At 47.6% G+C, this 18,253-nt stretch overlaps 2 protein-coding genes across 3 annotated transcripts; both read left to right on the top strand.

The window, feature by feature from the left end:
* The first annotated feature begins 1,100 nt into the window (after positions 1–1,100).
* On the top strand, positions 1,101–4,737 carry rae1 (ribonucleic acid export 1). 2 transcript variants are annotated; one of them, XM_058074972.1, is made up of 13 exons: positions 1,101–1,245; positions 1,599–1,717; positions 1,830–1,934; positions 2,067–2,159; positions 2,237–2,323; positions 2,405–2,491; positions 2,566–2,637; positions 2,728–2,835; positions 2,961–3,067; positions 3,191–3,266; positions 3,617–3,811; positions 3,910–3,995; positions 4,465–4,737. In XM_058074972.1, coding segments are annotated over exons 2-13 (1,107 nt in total). In that variant the 5' UTR covers positions 1,101–1,245; positions 1,599–1,627; the 3' UTR covers positions 4,466–4,737. The 2 variants fall into 2 exon arrangements, with proteins under 2 accessions (XP_057930955.1, XP_057930948.1); XM_058074965.1 differs by lacking the exon at positions 4,465–4,737 and having other exon boundaries at positions 3,910–3,999.
* Positions 4,738–6,144: 1,407 nt separating this feature from the next.
* LOC131140152 (RNA-binding protein 38-like) lies at positions 6,145–15,732 on the top strand. Its single transcript, XM_058090321.1, has 4 exons — positions 6,145–6,422; positions 9,053–9,176; positions 9,543–9,597; positions 14,167–15,732. Exons 1-4 carry the CDS (start codon positions 6,210–6,212, stop codon positions 14,498–14,500), a joined length of 726 nt encoding a protein of 241 aa, XP_057946304.1. The 5' UTR covers positions 6,145–6,209; the 3' UTR covers positions 14,501–15,732.
* The last annotated feature ends 2,521 nt before the right edge of the window (positions 15,733–18,253 follow it).

Raw genomic sequence — 18,253 nt, 5'->3', positions numbered from 1 at the left:
AGCACTCCTGAATTGGTGTGACGCTAACCAAATATTTACTTTTGACTCCTCATCCCATCCTAATTGAATATATGTCGTCTAGGCACTGTGTAGGCTAGCATGGTTTTCAAAGTCTGAGGTAGTCGGTCACAAGACTGCAGGGGAGGTGCGGCAGTTTCAGAAAAATCAAGAAAAACAACCCGCAAAGCTAACTTCACATAAAAGTGATGTTTCATTCCTAAAGTGAGCAGAAATTCATGGAGAAGAAGAACCCTGATTGTGTTCATTTAATGTCTTTCTTTGTTTCACATTGACATTCATGTAGAACGGGGGTGGGCAAACCGCAACATAATACGGCCCACCGGGCATTTCCAAATTCTTTTCTTTAAACCAGGGGTCCCCAAACTTTTTCCAGTGAGGGCCACATGACTTTTCTTTCCTCTGAAGGGGGCCAGGGTCAGGGTCGTATGTTTGTTTATGTTCTATGACTGGGGCAAAGTGTTGTTGTAGTCACGTCACAATAGGTTACCATTTCCAGTTCCATGACAGAAAAATGTACACGCTTTATTGTTCAAGGGGCCGGGTCGAATGTGGAAGTGGGCCGTGTCCGGCCCCCGGGCCTTAGTTTGGTGACCACTGCTTTAAACCTTTAACATCAAAACAGTAGCCGGTGAGATGACTTTCAGTGCTATTGTGGCACGCTTGAGTCATCAAAACAGACAATCTGTAGAACGCCATCCAAACAACACACCTCATCAACACACCAAGTGACCTACCTGCTGCACTGTGTGGGCATTCAAATGTCAATGCAAAATACCCATGCCAAAAAAAATTGGACTTTGCAAACCTCATCCCCTGAAGACCCGCTACTGGGCCTTCAAATAGCTTGTTAATGTAACAACCTGTACTAAAGAAAATCTCTTCTAGTTGTTCACTTTTCAGAACTATCAAGTCATTGAAACTTATGTAAATTCATTTTGAAAGTAAAAATGTCTGGTTATTGCCTGGTGAGGGTGGGGTTGCAGAATTTGACGCTACGGCCCTGGTGACTGACTTCTGTAACACAACCCCATTCCCTGTGTCACTACCATTCTGTCCTATACTGCCCCCAAGCGTCAAGTCTGCAAAGCGCATCGTCTTCCTGGTGCCTCCTACGTCACTAAACCGCGACGCACCGCAAAACAGCGCCACATTTTGGGTTGCGCCGAATAATTTCGACATATACAGATCAGTGCAGCCGTCGATTCGGAGATTACCAAATACACGGTATGTATACCATTCGACAAGGGGCGGCGTGTACCGATTAAATAGTGTCTTTAACACGGTTGCTAGCGGGAAGCTAACCGGTACCAACCAGAGTGGAAGGTTTCCAACGCAGGCTAGCTAATAGTAGCTAGCGCTGCTATTCGTAACTGTTATCACTGGCAAAATACTGCGTCATTGAATTACAATGCGTTAAGTCCACGCATAAAACACATGCATGTCGCATTATTAATCTTATGAGAGTAGTAGAAATGAACTCCAGTGTTGACATTTGTTCGTTGACTATTAAGACTTTTACATGCATTACTATTGATGGGCGCCGAGTGGACCAATGTGTACCTTCTTTCTCTTACCAGGCATAGATCAGGAATTACAGTAATGCACCATGAGCCTATTTGGCACAAACTCCGGGTTTGGAACAACGGGCACTAGTGTGTTTGGAAGCACAACGGCTGATACACATAATCCCATGAAGGTAAAGCTCCCTTTGCATTGATTTCTTTTGGTTATTGTGGCAAACAGCTCATTTTTTTTGTCTGAAATTCTGTGGGTGAGTGATTTATTTGTCATTTTGTGATGTGTCTCAGGATGTTGAAGTGACCTCCCCGCCAGATGATAGCATCAGCTGCCTGGCTTTCAGCCCACCCACCATGCCAGGAAACTTTCTCATCGGAGGATCCTGGGCTAATGATGTGAGTTATTGAAGGTGTTGGGCCATGAGAACTGTACTAGAAGTACGTGGGAGGTGCGAGGCCAGCTCAAACCACCGGCAGCATACAGTAGTCTGAGATATAACAATAATTCACATTTCTTGTTGCCGTCAGGTCCGATGCTGGGAAGTACAGGACAATGGCCAAACGGTGCCCAAAGCCCAACAGATGCACACGGGTCCTGTGTTAGATGCCTGCTGGAGTGATGTAAGTCCCACCATACCGTACATCTACAGCATTGTCGAAGGTCACAAAGGAATATTCCTACGGTTCCTTTTCCTCAGGATGGGAGTAAAGTGTTTACTGCGTCATGTGACAAGACAGCCAAGATGTGGGATCTCAACAGTAATCAAGCAATGCAGATTGCACAGGTAGTTTGAGGGAGAATCTTTGGAAGCGCGATGTATTCACACCTCTTTTCTTTTAATATATTTTCCATTTTTTGTTGACAGCATGATGGCCCAATCAAATCAATTCACTGGATAAAAGCCCCCAACTACAGCTGTGTCATGACGGGTAGCTGGGACAAAACACTGAAGGTACGTGTCCCACATGTCAGCACTTACAAATAGTACATGCAGTACATGACATGATTTTGCTGTTTTTATTCCAGTTCTGGGACACCCGCTCCCCAAATCCTATGATGTCTCTGCAGATGCCAGAGAGGTGTTATTGTGCAGATGTTGTACGTTGACTAGCGTGTTTCATTCTTAATTCTCCCAGTGGGTGAGCTTTAGAGGTTTTTCCCTAAATATCTCTATGACTTGGCCCATAGGTGTACCCCATGGCAGTCGTGGCCACAGCTGAGCGAGGTCTCATCGTGTACCAGTTGGAGAACCAGCCGTCTGAATTTCGCAGACTTGAATCCCCTCTTAAACATCAGGTGACTACTTGGAATGCATTCTTTATTTTCATGTACATATCCTATCGTTTAAATGTCATGTACTGCATTTGTTCAATTCCAAAATGTAATGTTATGATCACATGATCACCGTCTATGGATTGTAGCACCGCTGTGTGGCCATATTCAAGGACAAGCAGAACAAGCCAACTGGATTTGCACTGGGAAGCATTGAGGGTCGTGTCGCCATCCACTATATCAACCCCCCAAACCCGTAAGCATCTAAACTAAAACTGCATTACTGTGAATATTCGCAGATTCAGCATCATTGTTCATGCTGGCAAACTGGCAAAGGACAGCGTGACACAAACGTCTGTCTTTTTTTTTTTTCAATCAGAGCCAAAGATAACTTCACCTTCAAGTGCCACAGGTCTAACGGGACAAACACAGCCACTCCACAGGACATCTATGCCGTAAGCGTTCTAGCGTCTTATGTTTTACAACGGCTGTCTCTCCATCTGTGCATCCAATCAGGACAGGTACACGAGATGTGCATCACTGTTACATAGAGTGGAAAGAGACACCTTTGCACTCAATTAAAAACAGACAAGTGTTAGGAATGGAATATTTTCCAGATGTTTTAAACAAGACATTTTGATGGTTTGTTGGTAATAGAGAGGGAAAATATTCCATTCCTAACATAGCCTTCCGATATCATGCTCGGTATGATGCATTTAAGCTAAGGTGGTCAGCGCTATTTCAGTTTATACCTCAAACAGTCCAGTGCAACAAACTGATTGTTGTTCTTATTTTCTGCAACCAGGTCAACGCCATCTCCTTCCATCCTGTTCACGGAACTTTGGCAACCGTAGGCTCAGACGGACGCTTCAGCTTTTGGGACAAAGACGCCCGCACCAAGTTGAAGACATCGGAGCAGCTTGATCAGCCCATTACAGCCTGCTGCTTCAACCACAATGGCAACATCTTTGCATATGCTTCCAGCTACGACTGGTCCAAGGTACGAGGGCTCCAACTTTCAACTTATTTTAACTCTCACTTTTGGGGGTTCTTCAATGGTGCACCGCATGCCTCTAACGGCCACTCTGATTCCCTCAGGGCCATGAGTACTACAACCCCCAGAAGAAGAACTACATCTTCTTGAGGAACGCCGCAGAGGAGCTGAAGCCTCGGAACAAGAAATGGTGAGAGACAGGAAGCGATTGTCCATTAGCCTGGAGACCGTCTTCACCGGATGGGATCCTCCATTCCTCAATGCGCTTGTGGCGTACGCCGGGCCTTTGCGACCGCCTCGCAGCCACGAGCATGCAGACAAAGCCACAGCTTACACAACACGTAGAGATTGTAGCAAAGTTGTTGAGTGGCGATGGTGCTCTACCGAAGTGAGCTAAATCACTTTGATGGCTTGCGTGGTTTCTGCTGCTGTAGCACCTCAACTGTGTGCCATGGAGCCTGCAGGGTTTGCTTTTAACTGACCTTTGGGTCAACCTTAGCCTGGTGTGCTAAATGCTATTTATTTAAACGCAGGGGGTGAAACGGTCATTTATAATTTATAAATAATCCACTGTTATTTTTGCTCATTATATTCTGAAATAAACAGCCTCCAAAAACTGTTCTCTTCGACTGATTGCCTCCCCTCTTTTTCCCCCCTAGATTATCCGTGCCAAGTCGCATCTGGCGTGGGAAACCGTGGACGACCAGGTGCTTTAGTGTACGTATACGCTCAAGAGAGACTCCTTCCTTTCAACAAACGCCTGGACCAGCTGCTGTGAGGCTGCATCCTGTGTACGGACCAATCAGAAACCTACCCAACCCGGCACCGCTGACAGCTGCTTGATAACCGGTCATGTATGTTACCACACACATGGAGGGTTTGTTATTCATTTAGATCGGGGGGGGGTGGGGTTCTTCTGTGTCCTTATGTTTGCTTGTTTTTTTACACATCTCCAAAGACTTTTAATTTGACGTTACTCTGTGGTTCAGCTCCGTGAATGAAATTTGGATGTAAAATAAACAATTAAGTGCTTAAGCTTTGATTTGGTGAGCATGGTTATTCCACAGTAAGCCCATGTATATCGGTCATTGTATTTTGTTGAACATTTCTAAGTGGATGCATATTTCAGAGGTAGACCTAGACATCCCTCAACCGGATGGAGAACATTTGTTTTTGTGTCGGGTGAACGTTTGTTTTCATCCACGTTCACCAGCAGGTGGAGCATTTAGTCTTTTAGCTGTTCTCTGAAGGTGTCTGGCCCAGGAAGGACACATGAGATCAAAGGTCCTTGATACATGTTGAGTGTTTTGACCTAGGGCGACAGCTGGGGGGGGCGGGGGGTTACCAAGAGGATATGACTGAGATGACAGTGGCGGGCAACAAAGCCCATGTGTGAAAAGTGAACCAGTTCATAGAGCAGAAGGTGTGAATTAAATGCCACTTTATTGAGGTTATTAGAGTATCACCTCACTGTCAGCCTGACCCTGGGTACTTAGCAGTGGACCTCCAAGGCACCATGGGTGGGAACGTTTACTCCAGTGTCTCCTCAATGTCCATGAAAGCAACTGGCACCACTTTATTACACCGCAGTCCTCTTTTTTTCTGTGTTTCTCTGTCAACTCTGTGAGATGATATGACAGGGCCAAAGTAAAATAGTCACCCAGAAAACAAAAGTTGCACAATAGTGTTTTTGTTATCAGAAAATGTATTTTTATGCAACAACCTTTGCTGAGCAGTATGAACTGCCAACTGAATAATTGATTCATATTTTCTGCGTTTTGTGTTTTATGTAGTATATTCTTTCCATCTATTTTCTATGCCGCTTATTCTCACTAAGGTCGCGGGTATGCTGGAGCCTATCCCAGCTGACTTTGGGCGGGACACCATGGAAGCACTGACACTTGTGGCTTGAACTTTTTAATTAGTTAATTTAATGCCCACACTTTCCCCGTCATTATGAATAATACTGCAAACATTGTTTACATGCGAGGAGTCATCGTGTTGGCATTGTAAGCTAGGCTACACTAGCTTAAATGCTTCAGGTTAAAGGACAACGGCAGGTGCCACGGTGTGTCCGAGTAGGCGGGACTAAACCAGACGTTGGCAGGCCGGGTCTACTCTTATTGGTTACATTTACTGTGGGGGCGTGGCCGCGTCCCCGGCATCTATATAAAGGGACGTCTCATTGTGGTGGAGAAGCAACCAGTTGTGCACGCGACCAATCGGAGAGCTCCCGCGTCGTAGCTTAGCTAGCGGATGTTTTTCAACTTTTACTACGACAGTTGACTCTTGTTGTAGTATTTGTAAGCCCTTGTTGTAGTATTTGTAAGCCACTAATGCCGGGCCGTCACTGAAGCCCGTTAGTTTGACTCAGCGTGTCCGCGGTGCTTCAGCCGGCTCGCCAATGCTTCTGCATCAGTTCATGAACGGAGCCCTGGAAGCCATGCATCCCACACTGCTACAGAAAGACACCACTTTTACCAAGATCTTCGTGGGCGGCCTGCCCTACCACACCAGCGACGCCTCGCTCAGAAAATACTTCGAGTCTTTCGGGGACATTGACGAGGCTGTGGTGATAACGGACAGGCAGACCGGTAAATCCCGGGGATACGGCTTTGTAAGTACAACAACACGGAAAACACACAATGTCCATATGAATATGAATATGATTATGATCCGCCACTTGCCCTTTCATGTGTGTCTGCTTTGTGTGTATGACGAAACGTATAAGAGGATCCATGTCAACTTTATTCCCTGATCGTCTAATTGACTTGTTTTTTATCTTAATGAGGATAAGGACTCAAACAAGTTGGATGACTAAGAAGATTATATTTTTTCCACATATGTCTACCCCCAAAGACCCCCTCCCATTCTGGCTTATGGCTTAGCAGTGAAGGAGAGACTGTCTGCACTTTGTTCCTTTATATGGTTACTTTGGAGAAGCAGACGGGTTGACCTTGTACAGCATGGTCTCTATGGCCATCGACACCCTTTGCATGATTTCCGCTGATGCATCGCTGCTTCGGAAGCAGAAGCTGCTAATCATTTGGAGGTAGAAGTCGTGGCCCCCCGCTCGACTTTAGGGTCTCCAATGGGACATGGCAGCTATGTAAAGTGAACTCTGTGAGCCTCTGGTATTTTCCTGGCTAATAGGTGACTTATCCCACCCGCCCAGCCGTTCTCCCCGCCGACACAAAGCCCAGAAGCCACGCAAGCAATGCAAATATTTACCAGAACTTTGGAAAGACCCATCTTGCTCTGTCAGGCCAAAGAAGGAGTGGAAAGGGGTTCTATGCGTGTGTTTACAGGCGCAATGCGAGACAATAGCTTGGTGTTTACACATAAGCGTCCCCAAGCAGACAAAACTGTCCTGCCAGGCGTGTTGCTAACGGTTGAGTCGGGAGACGGGTGTTTCCGGTTAAACAGGCTCGTTGGGATGTGGGTGCTGTTGCAAATGTACACAGTGAGCCGGCTGACCAGCAACTTGGAATTGCTCGTTGCTCTGGTGTGGGTTCCAGCGAAGGAGCGGGATTTTGCACAAAATATCAATCTGTTTTTTCTTGCTTTGAATTACGATTGGCACTTTTCAATTAATATTATGATTAGACTTCTCAATATCTCGTTTTGCTTTGTGAAACGTTCAATGGTCTTCCTGCTGTTTTTCATGGAAGGTCCCGGAAGAATAGTTGAAGACTTTTTTTCATAGAAAAACAAAATAAGTTGTATCACATACCTGTGTGAAGTCGCCCCCTCCCTGCCTGTGCCGTTTGTGCCGTTAAAACAGATCATCAATAGTCTTAAATTGTAGATCAATTGGATTGTTTTTGTAATTTTAAAGGTCGGCGTTTTCTCCAAATTACCAATACCTGTGGTCACAATCATTAGGGTTGGTGTAGTTTTTGGGTTATTAAAAAATGATTTCCCCCCCGCTCTGAATGAAACCAAAATAGTCTCATTGTTTTGTGCTGATTGTGCTACGTTAGTAGTTGGTGAGTAAGCCTATTACAACTAAGTTCATCCACGGCGTGTTTACTCACTCCGCAGATTACATCCATGCGTGTCATAAAGAAAGTCCAAGGAAAAGTCAATGAATGGATGCGATCGCTGATTAATGATGGTCAGCCATATTGCCAGCCAGGGTGAGTTGACGCCGCTGCCCTGGACTGGCTGGGATGGGGGGAGTGAGGAGTAAAAGCTTGCTAAATGAAAGCTTGCCTGAAGCAGGAGGGAAGTTTCTTCCTTCTTGAAGAGCGATGGTCTTATTTTCCTTCTGACACGTAATATTACCACTTTGTTAATTTACCATTTTATTCTTATATGGTACAACTTTTCTCTCGTAAATGTATGACTTTACTCTTGTGGACGACAACCTTTTTTCTCAGAAATGTATGACCTTATTCTCAACATCTCAAATTGTGTTAAATGTGGTCCTCATACTCATTGGAATCTAGAAATTTGATGGCACCCTCGTCCTAGCTGGGTATAAAGCTGGCAGAAGGGGCGGGGGCTGCCCCAAAGCTAAGCTCACCTTTTATCCAAACACACTTCAGTGGTGGATTAGTGGAACCCCCCCAGAACGGCTCCACGCCGTGTAAACAAAGCCTTGTTCCTTCCTGTGTGTTGACAGGGCAGACATCCGAGTGGGCTCTGTCGCCTAAAGAGGCGTACTATCTTTTAAAATGGCTCTTTTTCCTAAAACCTTGCTCGCCATGGCCTACATTCACAGCTCGGTCCGCACGCCGAGATGACGGAGTTGGCAGACGTGGCAATCAAAACAGAAGGGATTGTGTAATACCAAGAGGGGGCAAGGAGGGGGCGGACTAAGACGATCTGCTTAATATTCCATCCCTAATTGAATAAGCGCTTTAATTGTTACTCTGCTCTGATCCATATTTCAGCAGATGTTCCTCAGCTGCTGCTGAGGGCAGCTTTAAAGGAATACATTTGTATTTTGAATGCTAAGTGAGGAAAGTGTGCTGCTAATCGTTTAAAAAGCATGCTAGCGTACTAGAGACGGGGCATTGGGCCAAATCAACAGTTAAGTTACTAACTCGTACTTAAAATGCTTTCGAAGAATCTCTGTGGATGTTGACTAAAGGTGTCCAGCAGTGATGTAGCATCTCGTCGCTGATGTCAGGTTTGGACCACAATCTAGCTGAAACGGCGCTTCCGCTGGTTGCCCGAGTACCACACCGTCTTCACCATCAACGACTCCATGATTGACGCCTGCGTCTGTTCTCCCACCAGGTCACCATGACAGAGCGAGGAGCGGCCGAGAGAGCCTGCAAGGATCCTAACCCCATCATTGACGGCAGGAAGGCCAACGTCAACCTCGCCTACCTCGGCGCCAAACCCCGCAGCATACAGACAGGTGAGACATGTTTGTTTGTTCACGCTGCGTCCCCATCCTGACCGTATTTTGGCTTCCGAGACCTTTTTACCAAACATGCACTTAGCAGCATTAAATCGGGCTTAAACGGGCAATCTAGCCTTTTAATGAGTCTGTGGATCACAAACATCTGGTCATATGCCCTCAGGGATGAGAATCCATCTTTGACAAACGTAATGTCGGTCAGCGGGGTTCTCCTATTGCACATTGTTTGTGCTAAAACCGAAACAGGCCCTGCCTCTGTCTACCCATGCCCTCTGTTTATTGTTCCCCGGCCCTCCTCTGTAAATGCAAATGCGTGCGTTTGTATATGTCTTGTGTCTTGACAGTCGGCCTCATATCTTCCAGGCTTATCCATCGGAGTGCAGCCCATTCACCCAGCCTTCATCCAGAGGCAGTATGGGTAAGTCAGCCGGAGTGGGCGCTTGTTTTGTGCTCTTGTGTTGGATGCTTTGTGCGATGCCACCAAGCGACCGCAGTGGTTCTCGGACAAAGGGGGCCTCTGCCAAGTCCATGGTAGTTCTGGCCCGGCGTGCGACTCCAGAGTGAGTACGATTAGCATATTAGCGTTTCTAGGCCAGGGAGGTTGCTCACATATCTGTGGCAACGAGGAGCATTCCAGAGGTGAATGTGTGACTCACTTGTTAAGTTTTGTCAGGCGCTTATTGACTTGTGGGCTCGGCATCCTGGAGGCAGCCATGTTGTGGAAACGGCCTGGCTAGCGTCACGGAGACTTTGCGCTGCGCGGCTAATCGGTAGCCAATCTACGCGTTTCGATACATTAATGACCGCTCGTCCCCTGCAGCTCTCATCATGACTCAAGCGGCCCTCAAAGGTTTTATTTTACACGCAACATATCAGCTCTGTCGGGTTTAAAGGGCCACAGGTGAGCTGGAACCTACCCCGGTTCACTTCCATCCATTTTCTATGCCGCTTACTTCCTTACCCAGCTGGGTGGATGGAATATTTTTGTAGTTTTTAGGAACTTCTCAATATAACACAACATGACCATTATTAGAGTCCTCTAGACATGAAATAACACCCCTATAGTCATTGTTACATTCATATTACACAATCTAGTTGATATAATGATGACATCAATAAAACTTGGTGGTTTTAGCTTAGCTTAAGGAGCCGTGTTTTAGTGATTTTTGGAATGGGGGAGGAAAGCGGAGTCCCCGGAGAAAAGCCCAAATATGGTCATTTTTCCTACTATTCATGCTTTCATATAGATCATGGTTTCAATTTCAGGGCTGTACTGAAAGAAGACGGATAGATTCTATCGTACGAGGAAGGTGCTCTTCCTCAGCAGTGCTTCCCAAGATTGTTTGTCCTCCGCAGAGACGATGACAAAATAAGATGGTGGCTCTGGAGGTCGCTGAACCTCCTAAAAAAGCTCTTGAACTGGTAGTGATTCTCCACTCATGTCCCCTTCAAGCCATACTGGGTCTGAATGATCCACTGGGACTATGTCCCATCTCGTTCCTAGACCTTAGGAGGACCCTGGAAAGTCCCCTGGCCATGCCTCTGTTACCATGGAGACCACTGCCTGTACAAAAAGCCCTCAAGGATTTAAAATGTGGAGCTCGCTGGTGGTTTGAGGTATCTGGCCGACAGGTGCTGGCTCATATTACAGTCATTTACGCCCCCTAATCACCCATGACCACCACCCCAGAGACGTGGAGGGCCACGCGAGGCACCTGTCCCCCCCCCCCCCCATGCCTCTGAGTCTTCTAGATAGTGAGTGACAGACGCAGGCCTCCCTAAGACGCACAGCGCTCAAGTGGCTTTTCTTTCAGCCCCCCCTTGACAACATATGGTGTGCTGACATGGTCTGAAGTGGCCTTGTAAGCAAAACTGGAGTATTACAAAGTTTGTGGATGTGGGCTGCAGACTGGAAGGCTGGGCGGATGGGGGGCGGGCGAGCCTTCTTTCCATAGGATGACCTCCATTACATTGAGGCCGTCCTCCTGCATGCTTGTTTTATTGAAAGCCATCTCCTGGCCGGCTGGCAATGGCGGCGTGAAAGCTGACACCTCGGTGAGACTGGGTGGGGGTTCAGTCGGGGATGGTTCGCTTCATTCTGGGGCTGACGTGTAATGAGGCAGCAGGCTTCCGAGGACGCGCACCGATGTACAGTAGGTGTGAAACGCCCCACCCCAGTATTCAACCTCAACGGAAAGGCTACGGTAATGGGCGGCCATGTTTTATACGCCAACAGCATTTTGGGACACATGCCCATTATGATAATAATTATGGCTCATTATTCATGAACGGCAGAACATATGGCGGGAAAACAAGTTTGATAACGCTGCTCCAGCGGAGGTGCTGGTATACTAAGTATTTCAAAAGTACTCCACTGACTTGCAAATTGCAGTATTTTTTGTAGATGCCACATTGCTCCATTTTGCCGCAGCCTCAGCGCCACTTTCTGGACGATATTCGATGAGGAGTCGGGGAAATGCCGAAAATACATTCATAAGACATTTGATTCATAACCATTATTTATGCCCCCCAATCCCCCCCCAGTCCCTTCTCGTTCACTTCATGTGCTGCACTGAGTAAACTGATCCAACTTCATTTGTGGTAATGAGTAGAAAGCCCTAATGAGTAGAAAGCGTATCGTGTGGCCTGTTTGTGGCCATCACGTATCGGGCTTATCCCACGCTTTGTGCGCACGCCGCGTTCAGCGTCAAGTGTGTGTTTGGGGCCGCCCGTCGGCTCCAAACCAGCTGACCTGGGATTCCTGGCCAGTGTCCACGGTAATGATGCTCATTGCTGACTTCTTCTGTAGCCGACTGATGGAGAAAAGCATCCAGTTTTATCCCAATTCCCTCCTTGTCCCGCCGTTCTCCTGCTGTAGAGATGTGATTATGAAACATAATTTCTAATGATTATTGTAAAGAATTTGTGAGCTCCTCGTGACAGCCTGATGTCTTGATGTGATGATGACCTTCATGTTTCTGCCTGACCATAATCCTCCTCCTGTCCAACTTTCTGCCACGGTCGCTGCCAGCTGATGATGGGAAGACCTAGTCTTGAGGAGGGCTTTGACGGCACATGTCCCACCCCCGCCACCCCCCCTCTGCAAGGTGCCAGCGATGGCTTGGGAGTGCAGTGCGGTGTGCTGTGATGGATTGGAGTGCCTTTTTATCTTTTGCGTTCTGTGTGCGAGTGATGTGGAGTGAAGAGGATGCACTGATTGCGCTCTGACTCTTTCCCTATTATGGCATGGTGTGGGGTTTGCCGTGCTTCCTGGTGTGTGTGTGGGAGCGTGATGACATCCCTATCCTTGCATGCTTCCAGCTCTTGCCGTGCCCATTGCGTCCAAGGCCGCCTCTCATTATTGATAAATGAAGACTAAAGCAGCACATGACGTGTTTTTATCAGCACTGGGAGGCGGCGGAAGAGTGTGTGACGTTTTGGGATGCTCTTGTCTCTGTCTAGGAATGCTTTCCCATTCCGATGTGTCCCGTGCAACGTTATTTCAACAGCACCTTCTTCCTAGTACAGCAGTCCCAAAGCTGCTCCCTTGACCTTTGCACTCGTATTAGCTAATGTACGGTCGTAGATGTAATCAGACGTGTGGCCAGGAAGTGACGTCGGGGATTCGGAACTGAGTTTTAGCTGGATGACCGCAGCAACGGTTGCGGCATGATTCAAACCTGCAATAAAAGGCTCTTGTTCTGGCAATCACTTCTGGCGCTTGTATGCTTCACCTACTGACCCAGCGTGTCGAGGACTGCGTATCACAGTTTGAAAACCTACTTATTTCCTGCCATGCCACCGCCGGGGCAACCCCCCCCCCCCCCCCCCCCCCCCCCCGACTTGAAGTACAATGGAGAAACTGCCATTATTTATTTATCTGTACTGTACAGACTGAAAGCAGCCAAATGCAGCAGGTCTGAACTAACGTTGAAAGTCCTCCCTGCTTCTCGCCGTGCCCGCCCCACTGGTGGAGAAGCACTGAGTGAATCCATGCAATTTGAAGGGACGACTGTACTGCTCTACGATGGAAACAAAAGGATGCATCCTTAACGTGGAGCAGAACAAACACTTACTGGTCCTGACCGGAACCGTTAGGTCGGGCCTCGTCTTTACCAAACGATTTTATGGAAGAAGGCAAGACTTTAGGCTGTGGCAGTTGGTGGCGAACTAGCGACGTCTGTTTCTAGGAGCGAGTGGGGGAGGAGTCGGAGCCAGGAGTGGGGGGGGCATTGACGTAAAAAAATGGATGCATGGGTCAGGACAAAGGTGCTGCGTGGCTTGTACCTCACTTTTAGTTGTATACTCCTACACGGGGGGGGGTTCCAATAAGTGGCACAAAGCACATTTGATGCATGTGTGTACCAGTCCAGTTAAGTGGGAACCTAGTTTTGGAGACCCCGCCCCCGTCCCCCACAGCTTTAATCACCTGTCTAAGAGGCCCGCCATGAGGCACCCCATGAGGCGCCATCCTCCATAAGCTCCCTTGCCACCATCACATCTCTCAGCACGCCTCCTCACTCACCTGCACTGGATGGATGGCGTGATGTTTACACGCTACCTGAGGACAAGGCTACTTCTGCTCTGCACTTCTCTTTGTGTGTGTGTGTGTGTGTGTGAGTGTGTGTGTGTGTGCGTGTGTGTGTGTGTGTGTGTGTGTGTGCGTGTGTGTGTGTGGTTAAGTGAAAAGCAGCAGCTGTTAAAACACTCTGCCGGTGCCTGAGCTTGAAAAGCTGCCAGTAACGGCTGACTCTATCATTCACCCGCCCCTCCCCAGCCGAGCTCAGGAGGTCCCACCTAACGTGTTTGGTAGGTTTTGCTAACCGACGCAGACTCCTAACCTTTGCCTCTCGGCTCGGTAGCGCTTTAGAAGTGGCGGATATCCGCGTGGGAGACCTTTTCCACCCTGGGAGAAAAGTCGTTTCCTAGAGTTGGCGTTGTCGCCGCCCCGTTTCGGTAACACATTTGTTTTTTTGTGTCTGCGCAGGTTGGCCCAACCCTACATCTACCCCCAGACGTATGTGCAGCCCAGCCTGGTGCTGCCCACCCAGCTCTCCAGCTCCGTGAGCAGCAGCCCTTACCTGGACTACAGTGCGGCCTACGCCCAGGCCGCCTTTGAGCAGCAGTATCCCTACGCCGCCTCCCCGGCCGGCTTCCTGGGTTACAGCTACGCCGCCAGCCCCGGCGCCACCGCCGGGCCGGCCCCCGCCGCCACAGCGCCCACCACCGTCCACCCCACCTTGCCCTCGGCCGCCGGCCCGGCCCCGGCCTTCCTGCACTACGCTCAGCAGCAGCAGATCCAGCCCGACCGCATGCAGTGAGCAGGCGGGGGGGCAAGGAAGGGGGACTTTATGAACAGAAGAGGGGAAAATGCCCTTTGGGGTGACCCCGTTTTCATGTACGGGGGGTTCAGCGAAAGGGGTGGGACTATTGCACTATATGCTAAATATCAGGAGTGCCCCTTTGCTGATGTGATTGGGTTAAAAAGGGTAAAGGTGGGAGGGACGGGGGGGCGGGGCTGAGAAGCTTTAACGTGTTTGATTGCTTCCAACAGCTTCTTGAAGCTGACACTTCATTTATTATTATTATTATTATTATGATTGTTCTTTATTATATCAATGTCATGTCGTATTGTAGTTACCTGCAGAATGACGTCTGTGGTACATGTTGACGTCTGAGAGCTTTCTGGGACATATTTCACGCTCCAAAGTATCTCAGCTGGATGGGAGGGCGACTGCTGCTTTTGGACGCGGCAGGGGCATTGGGAGATTACCTTGAGACGCCGCCCGCTATCTGGAGTCCTCGTGCTCTCCACGCGGCGAGGTAAAGCTCTACGCCGTGACCAACAAGCCCCACCCTGGAGGACACCATGTTTCACCTGCAAAAAAAACAGGAAGTCTCAACATGCAAGACTTGGCGCCGCATGGTACTCGGCCTGGAGTCGTATCAGGAAGACGTTTTATTCTTTTTATTAAAGGGGCCTTAATAAATACAAAAGCACGCCTTTTTTAATCTCCCGAAGTCCCAAGAACTCATCTTGCCAGAGAACCAAGCACAGACTTTGGAACTGTTTTCGTTCGCCGACCCGCTGCACATGGATGTAGACCACCACAAGCAGGATGCGGCGCTTTGGGTCCGAGCCCGGCAGGCCGCCTATCCGTATTAGATGGTAGCTGACACTGAGCGCAAACACCCGTGCGTTGTTCTGTCTCCTCCGTACGTCGCTGTCCAAGCACTGCATTCAACATATTCAGTCCTCAAGTACATGGACAATATTTATATGTAGGTATTTATAAGAGGTACTAAGTTAAGAGCTTTTTTACTATGTAGTGTAGCACTGATGCCATTTAACCTGCAGAGGCATACCCCACACTGGCCGGGTGGTATCACCCACCGTGGCAGTGGATTTGCGTGGGTGCTGCTGCAGATGATGCCTATTTGTAGATGTTCATCTGACGTCAGCAAATGTCTTTTATAGTCCCTTCAAGGAAAGCCATACAACAAAATGAGAATAAAGACTTTGTACTTGGCAAGGACTCCAGACCTGTTTTTCCTCACAGTCCTATTTCATACTGGGTCACAGGGTTCACGTGTGTGTGCTTGTTATCAAGGCGCTGTGTGTGTGTGTGTGGGGGGGGTGCAGGAGGCCCCTGACTTATCGGGTCTCAACACCACCACCTGCCAGGGTGCCGTGTGTTCCCTCGGCTTTACTGACGTTTGGGGGCTGTCCCAAAGCCTTTTGCGTGCGGCCCTGTCACCCCCCCCCCCCCCCCCCAACCTCAGGCGGCGGGCACGTGTGCTCCCTTGCTGCTCGACCAGCTCAGCTACATTGTTTTTTACTCCTGGCGTCTGTACTTGTTCCTGCTTACATCAGCTCTTGGAGAAGATGCGTCACTTCCACACGCCGCAAAATAACGGCGGAAAGAAGAAGCTTCATCTTCATCCATCTATAGTGGTGTAGCCTTTCACGAAAAACTGGTCTTTTCAAGAGATACATGTTTATTTTAAAGAGAATACTGGAATACTGGTACTCATGTTGACAGTGCTTTTAGTGTCATCATCCTGGCAACAGTTTTTATTGTTTTGTTGCCTTCCTTTAGCACAGGGGTCGGGAACCTTTTTGGCTACAAGAGCCATGAAGGCCAGATATTTTAAAATGTGTATCTGTGAGAGCCATATACATTTTTTTAAACATTGAATGCAATAAAATGTGTGCATTTTTATGTAAGACCAACAGTTTTAGATATAATGGGCTCTAATTACGTAGACCAGGCACACTACCCCACGCCAATGGGGTGTGGCCAGCACACTTTCGTGAGCAGCGCAGTGTCCAATAATAAATCAAATACTTGTTGCCATTAATACAACTTCTGCTGCTGCATGGTTTTGCACCATACTCAGTATATTTCATTCTTTTGGCCATCTTCGTCAGAAGGCTTGGTTCTGCAGCTTTAGCTAGGTGACTATTTGACCAAAGGAGGAAAGTTTATATTTACATGTTGACATCTCAATGACCAAGGTAGACTACCGCATTATCCAGTAATAATCGAGTTTTGGTGTTTGACCTGGAAAATATCATCAGGAAAGATAGATATGGTCGGCAGTATTGCAGTAGAAAATAGATGGACGGATTAAAATGCATAAGAAAGTTGTTGATTTTGAATATTATTTTTAACAGTCATTTCTGTGATGTTTACTTTAAAATTTTAGCAAAAATACATTTTTATTGTGGTAAGAAATGCTTGAGAGCCAGATACAGTCATCAAAAGAGCCCTACCTGGCTCCCGAGCCATAGGTTCCCTACCTTTGCTTTAGCGCCTCCACAGGCTTATAATACTTGAAATGCCTCGGAGCATCATGCCGTGGTCCCACACCGCAGCAGAAACATACATCGGCACCTCGGTTTTCATTACAAATTCCTCTCAAAGGATCAGACAAAAACCAAAAGAAATTATTTAATCTAACCCCCAAAATATTAACAAAAAATACATTTTCTAGTGAATTTCCACAAAGTAGAATTGCTTATTTCTGGCTCCATAGAGCAAAGAAAACCTGTTTACCAACCTTCTAAATATTGTTGGAACATTTTAAAAGCCCTGTAGACATGAACTAACACCCCTACAGTCACCTTAATCCCAATAAGCCATTTAAGACATCAGTGAGATTTGTGCTTGTGTGTTGCAATAAACGTGCTCCCTCTGTGAACGAGTGGTGGGACAGACAGGAAGTGACATCAAGGGTTCAGAGTTGAGTTTTAGCTTGTTGTGTCTTTGATTTAGCCACAATAAGGCAAAGTATATCCAAAATGTGCTTAAATATGCTAATGATGAGCCATATTCAATCACAAAAGGATTTCTGATAGATAGAGTGCAGCCATAAAATTCAAAGGGACGACTGTAAGATTGAATAATAAAAGATATGATATTGTTTATTGGGCTCTGGTTATGGAATATGGAATCTGTGTGCTGCCTTCATTTTACCGTGTCGAGTTTTCCGGAACATTCAGGATGTCTGCAGAGATAACGCAACAACAAAGATGTGCTGTTGTGGCATGGAAGTGCCGTGTTACAATGGATTTCTTCTACTTCCTGTTTAGCCTGAAATACTCCCACGGCTTTTTGTAAATGTTGTTTTCCTTCTCTGCCATCGTCATTGTCGTTTTCTAGAACTACAGGGCTTGCTGTGCTGGTTTTCGGAGTTAGCTGCTCCGTAGGAGTCCACGACTCGACAGAAATGAGCATAATAGGCCCCCTTCAAGGTCACGGTTGAGCTGGCTTCAGGTACACCCTGTCAATCACAACCATTCACACTTTTCAACCGCAGGAACCTTTCAGGAACGTTGACAAACCCCACTGCCTTTTAGGAAAATTACCAGGGTAAAAGAGTTCCCCCCACAGACCAGATAAGTTCCTCCACGGAGCCACCAAGGATCCTTTTTAAGAAGCCCAGGGGCAGTCTGTGATGAAGAACGCTGATTGGTGGAACACCTGCCGTTCTCTCCTACGGACAACTTGACATGTTCCGTTAGCACCTCTAGACCTGCGTGATTGGGATGTAGTCCAGAGCGGGTTGGA

This window comes from Doryrhamphus excisus, chromosome 1 (genome assembly GCF_030265055.1).
Source record: "Doryrhamphus excisus isolate RoL2022-K1 chromosome 1, RoL_Dexc_1.0, whole genome shotgun sequence".
NCBI lineage: Eukaryota > Metazoa > Chordata > Actinopteri > Syngnathiformes > Syngnathidae > Doryrhamphus > Doryrhamphus excisus.
This window is presented reverse-complemented; position numbering and strand designations above follow the sequence as displayed.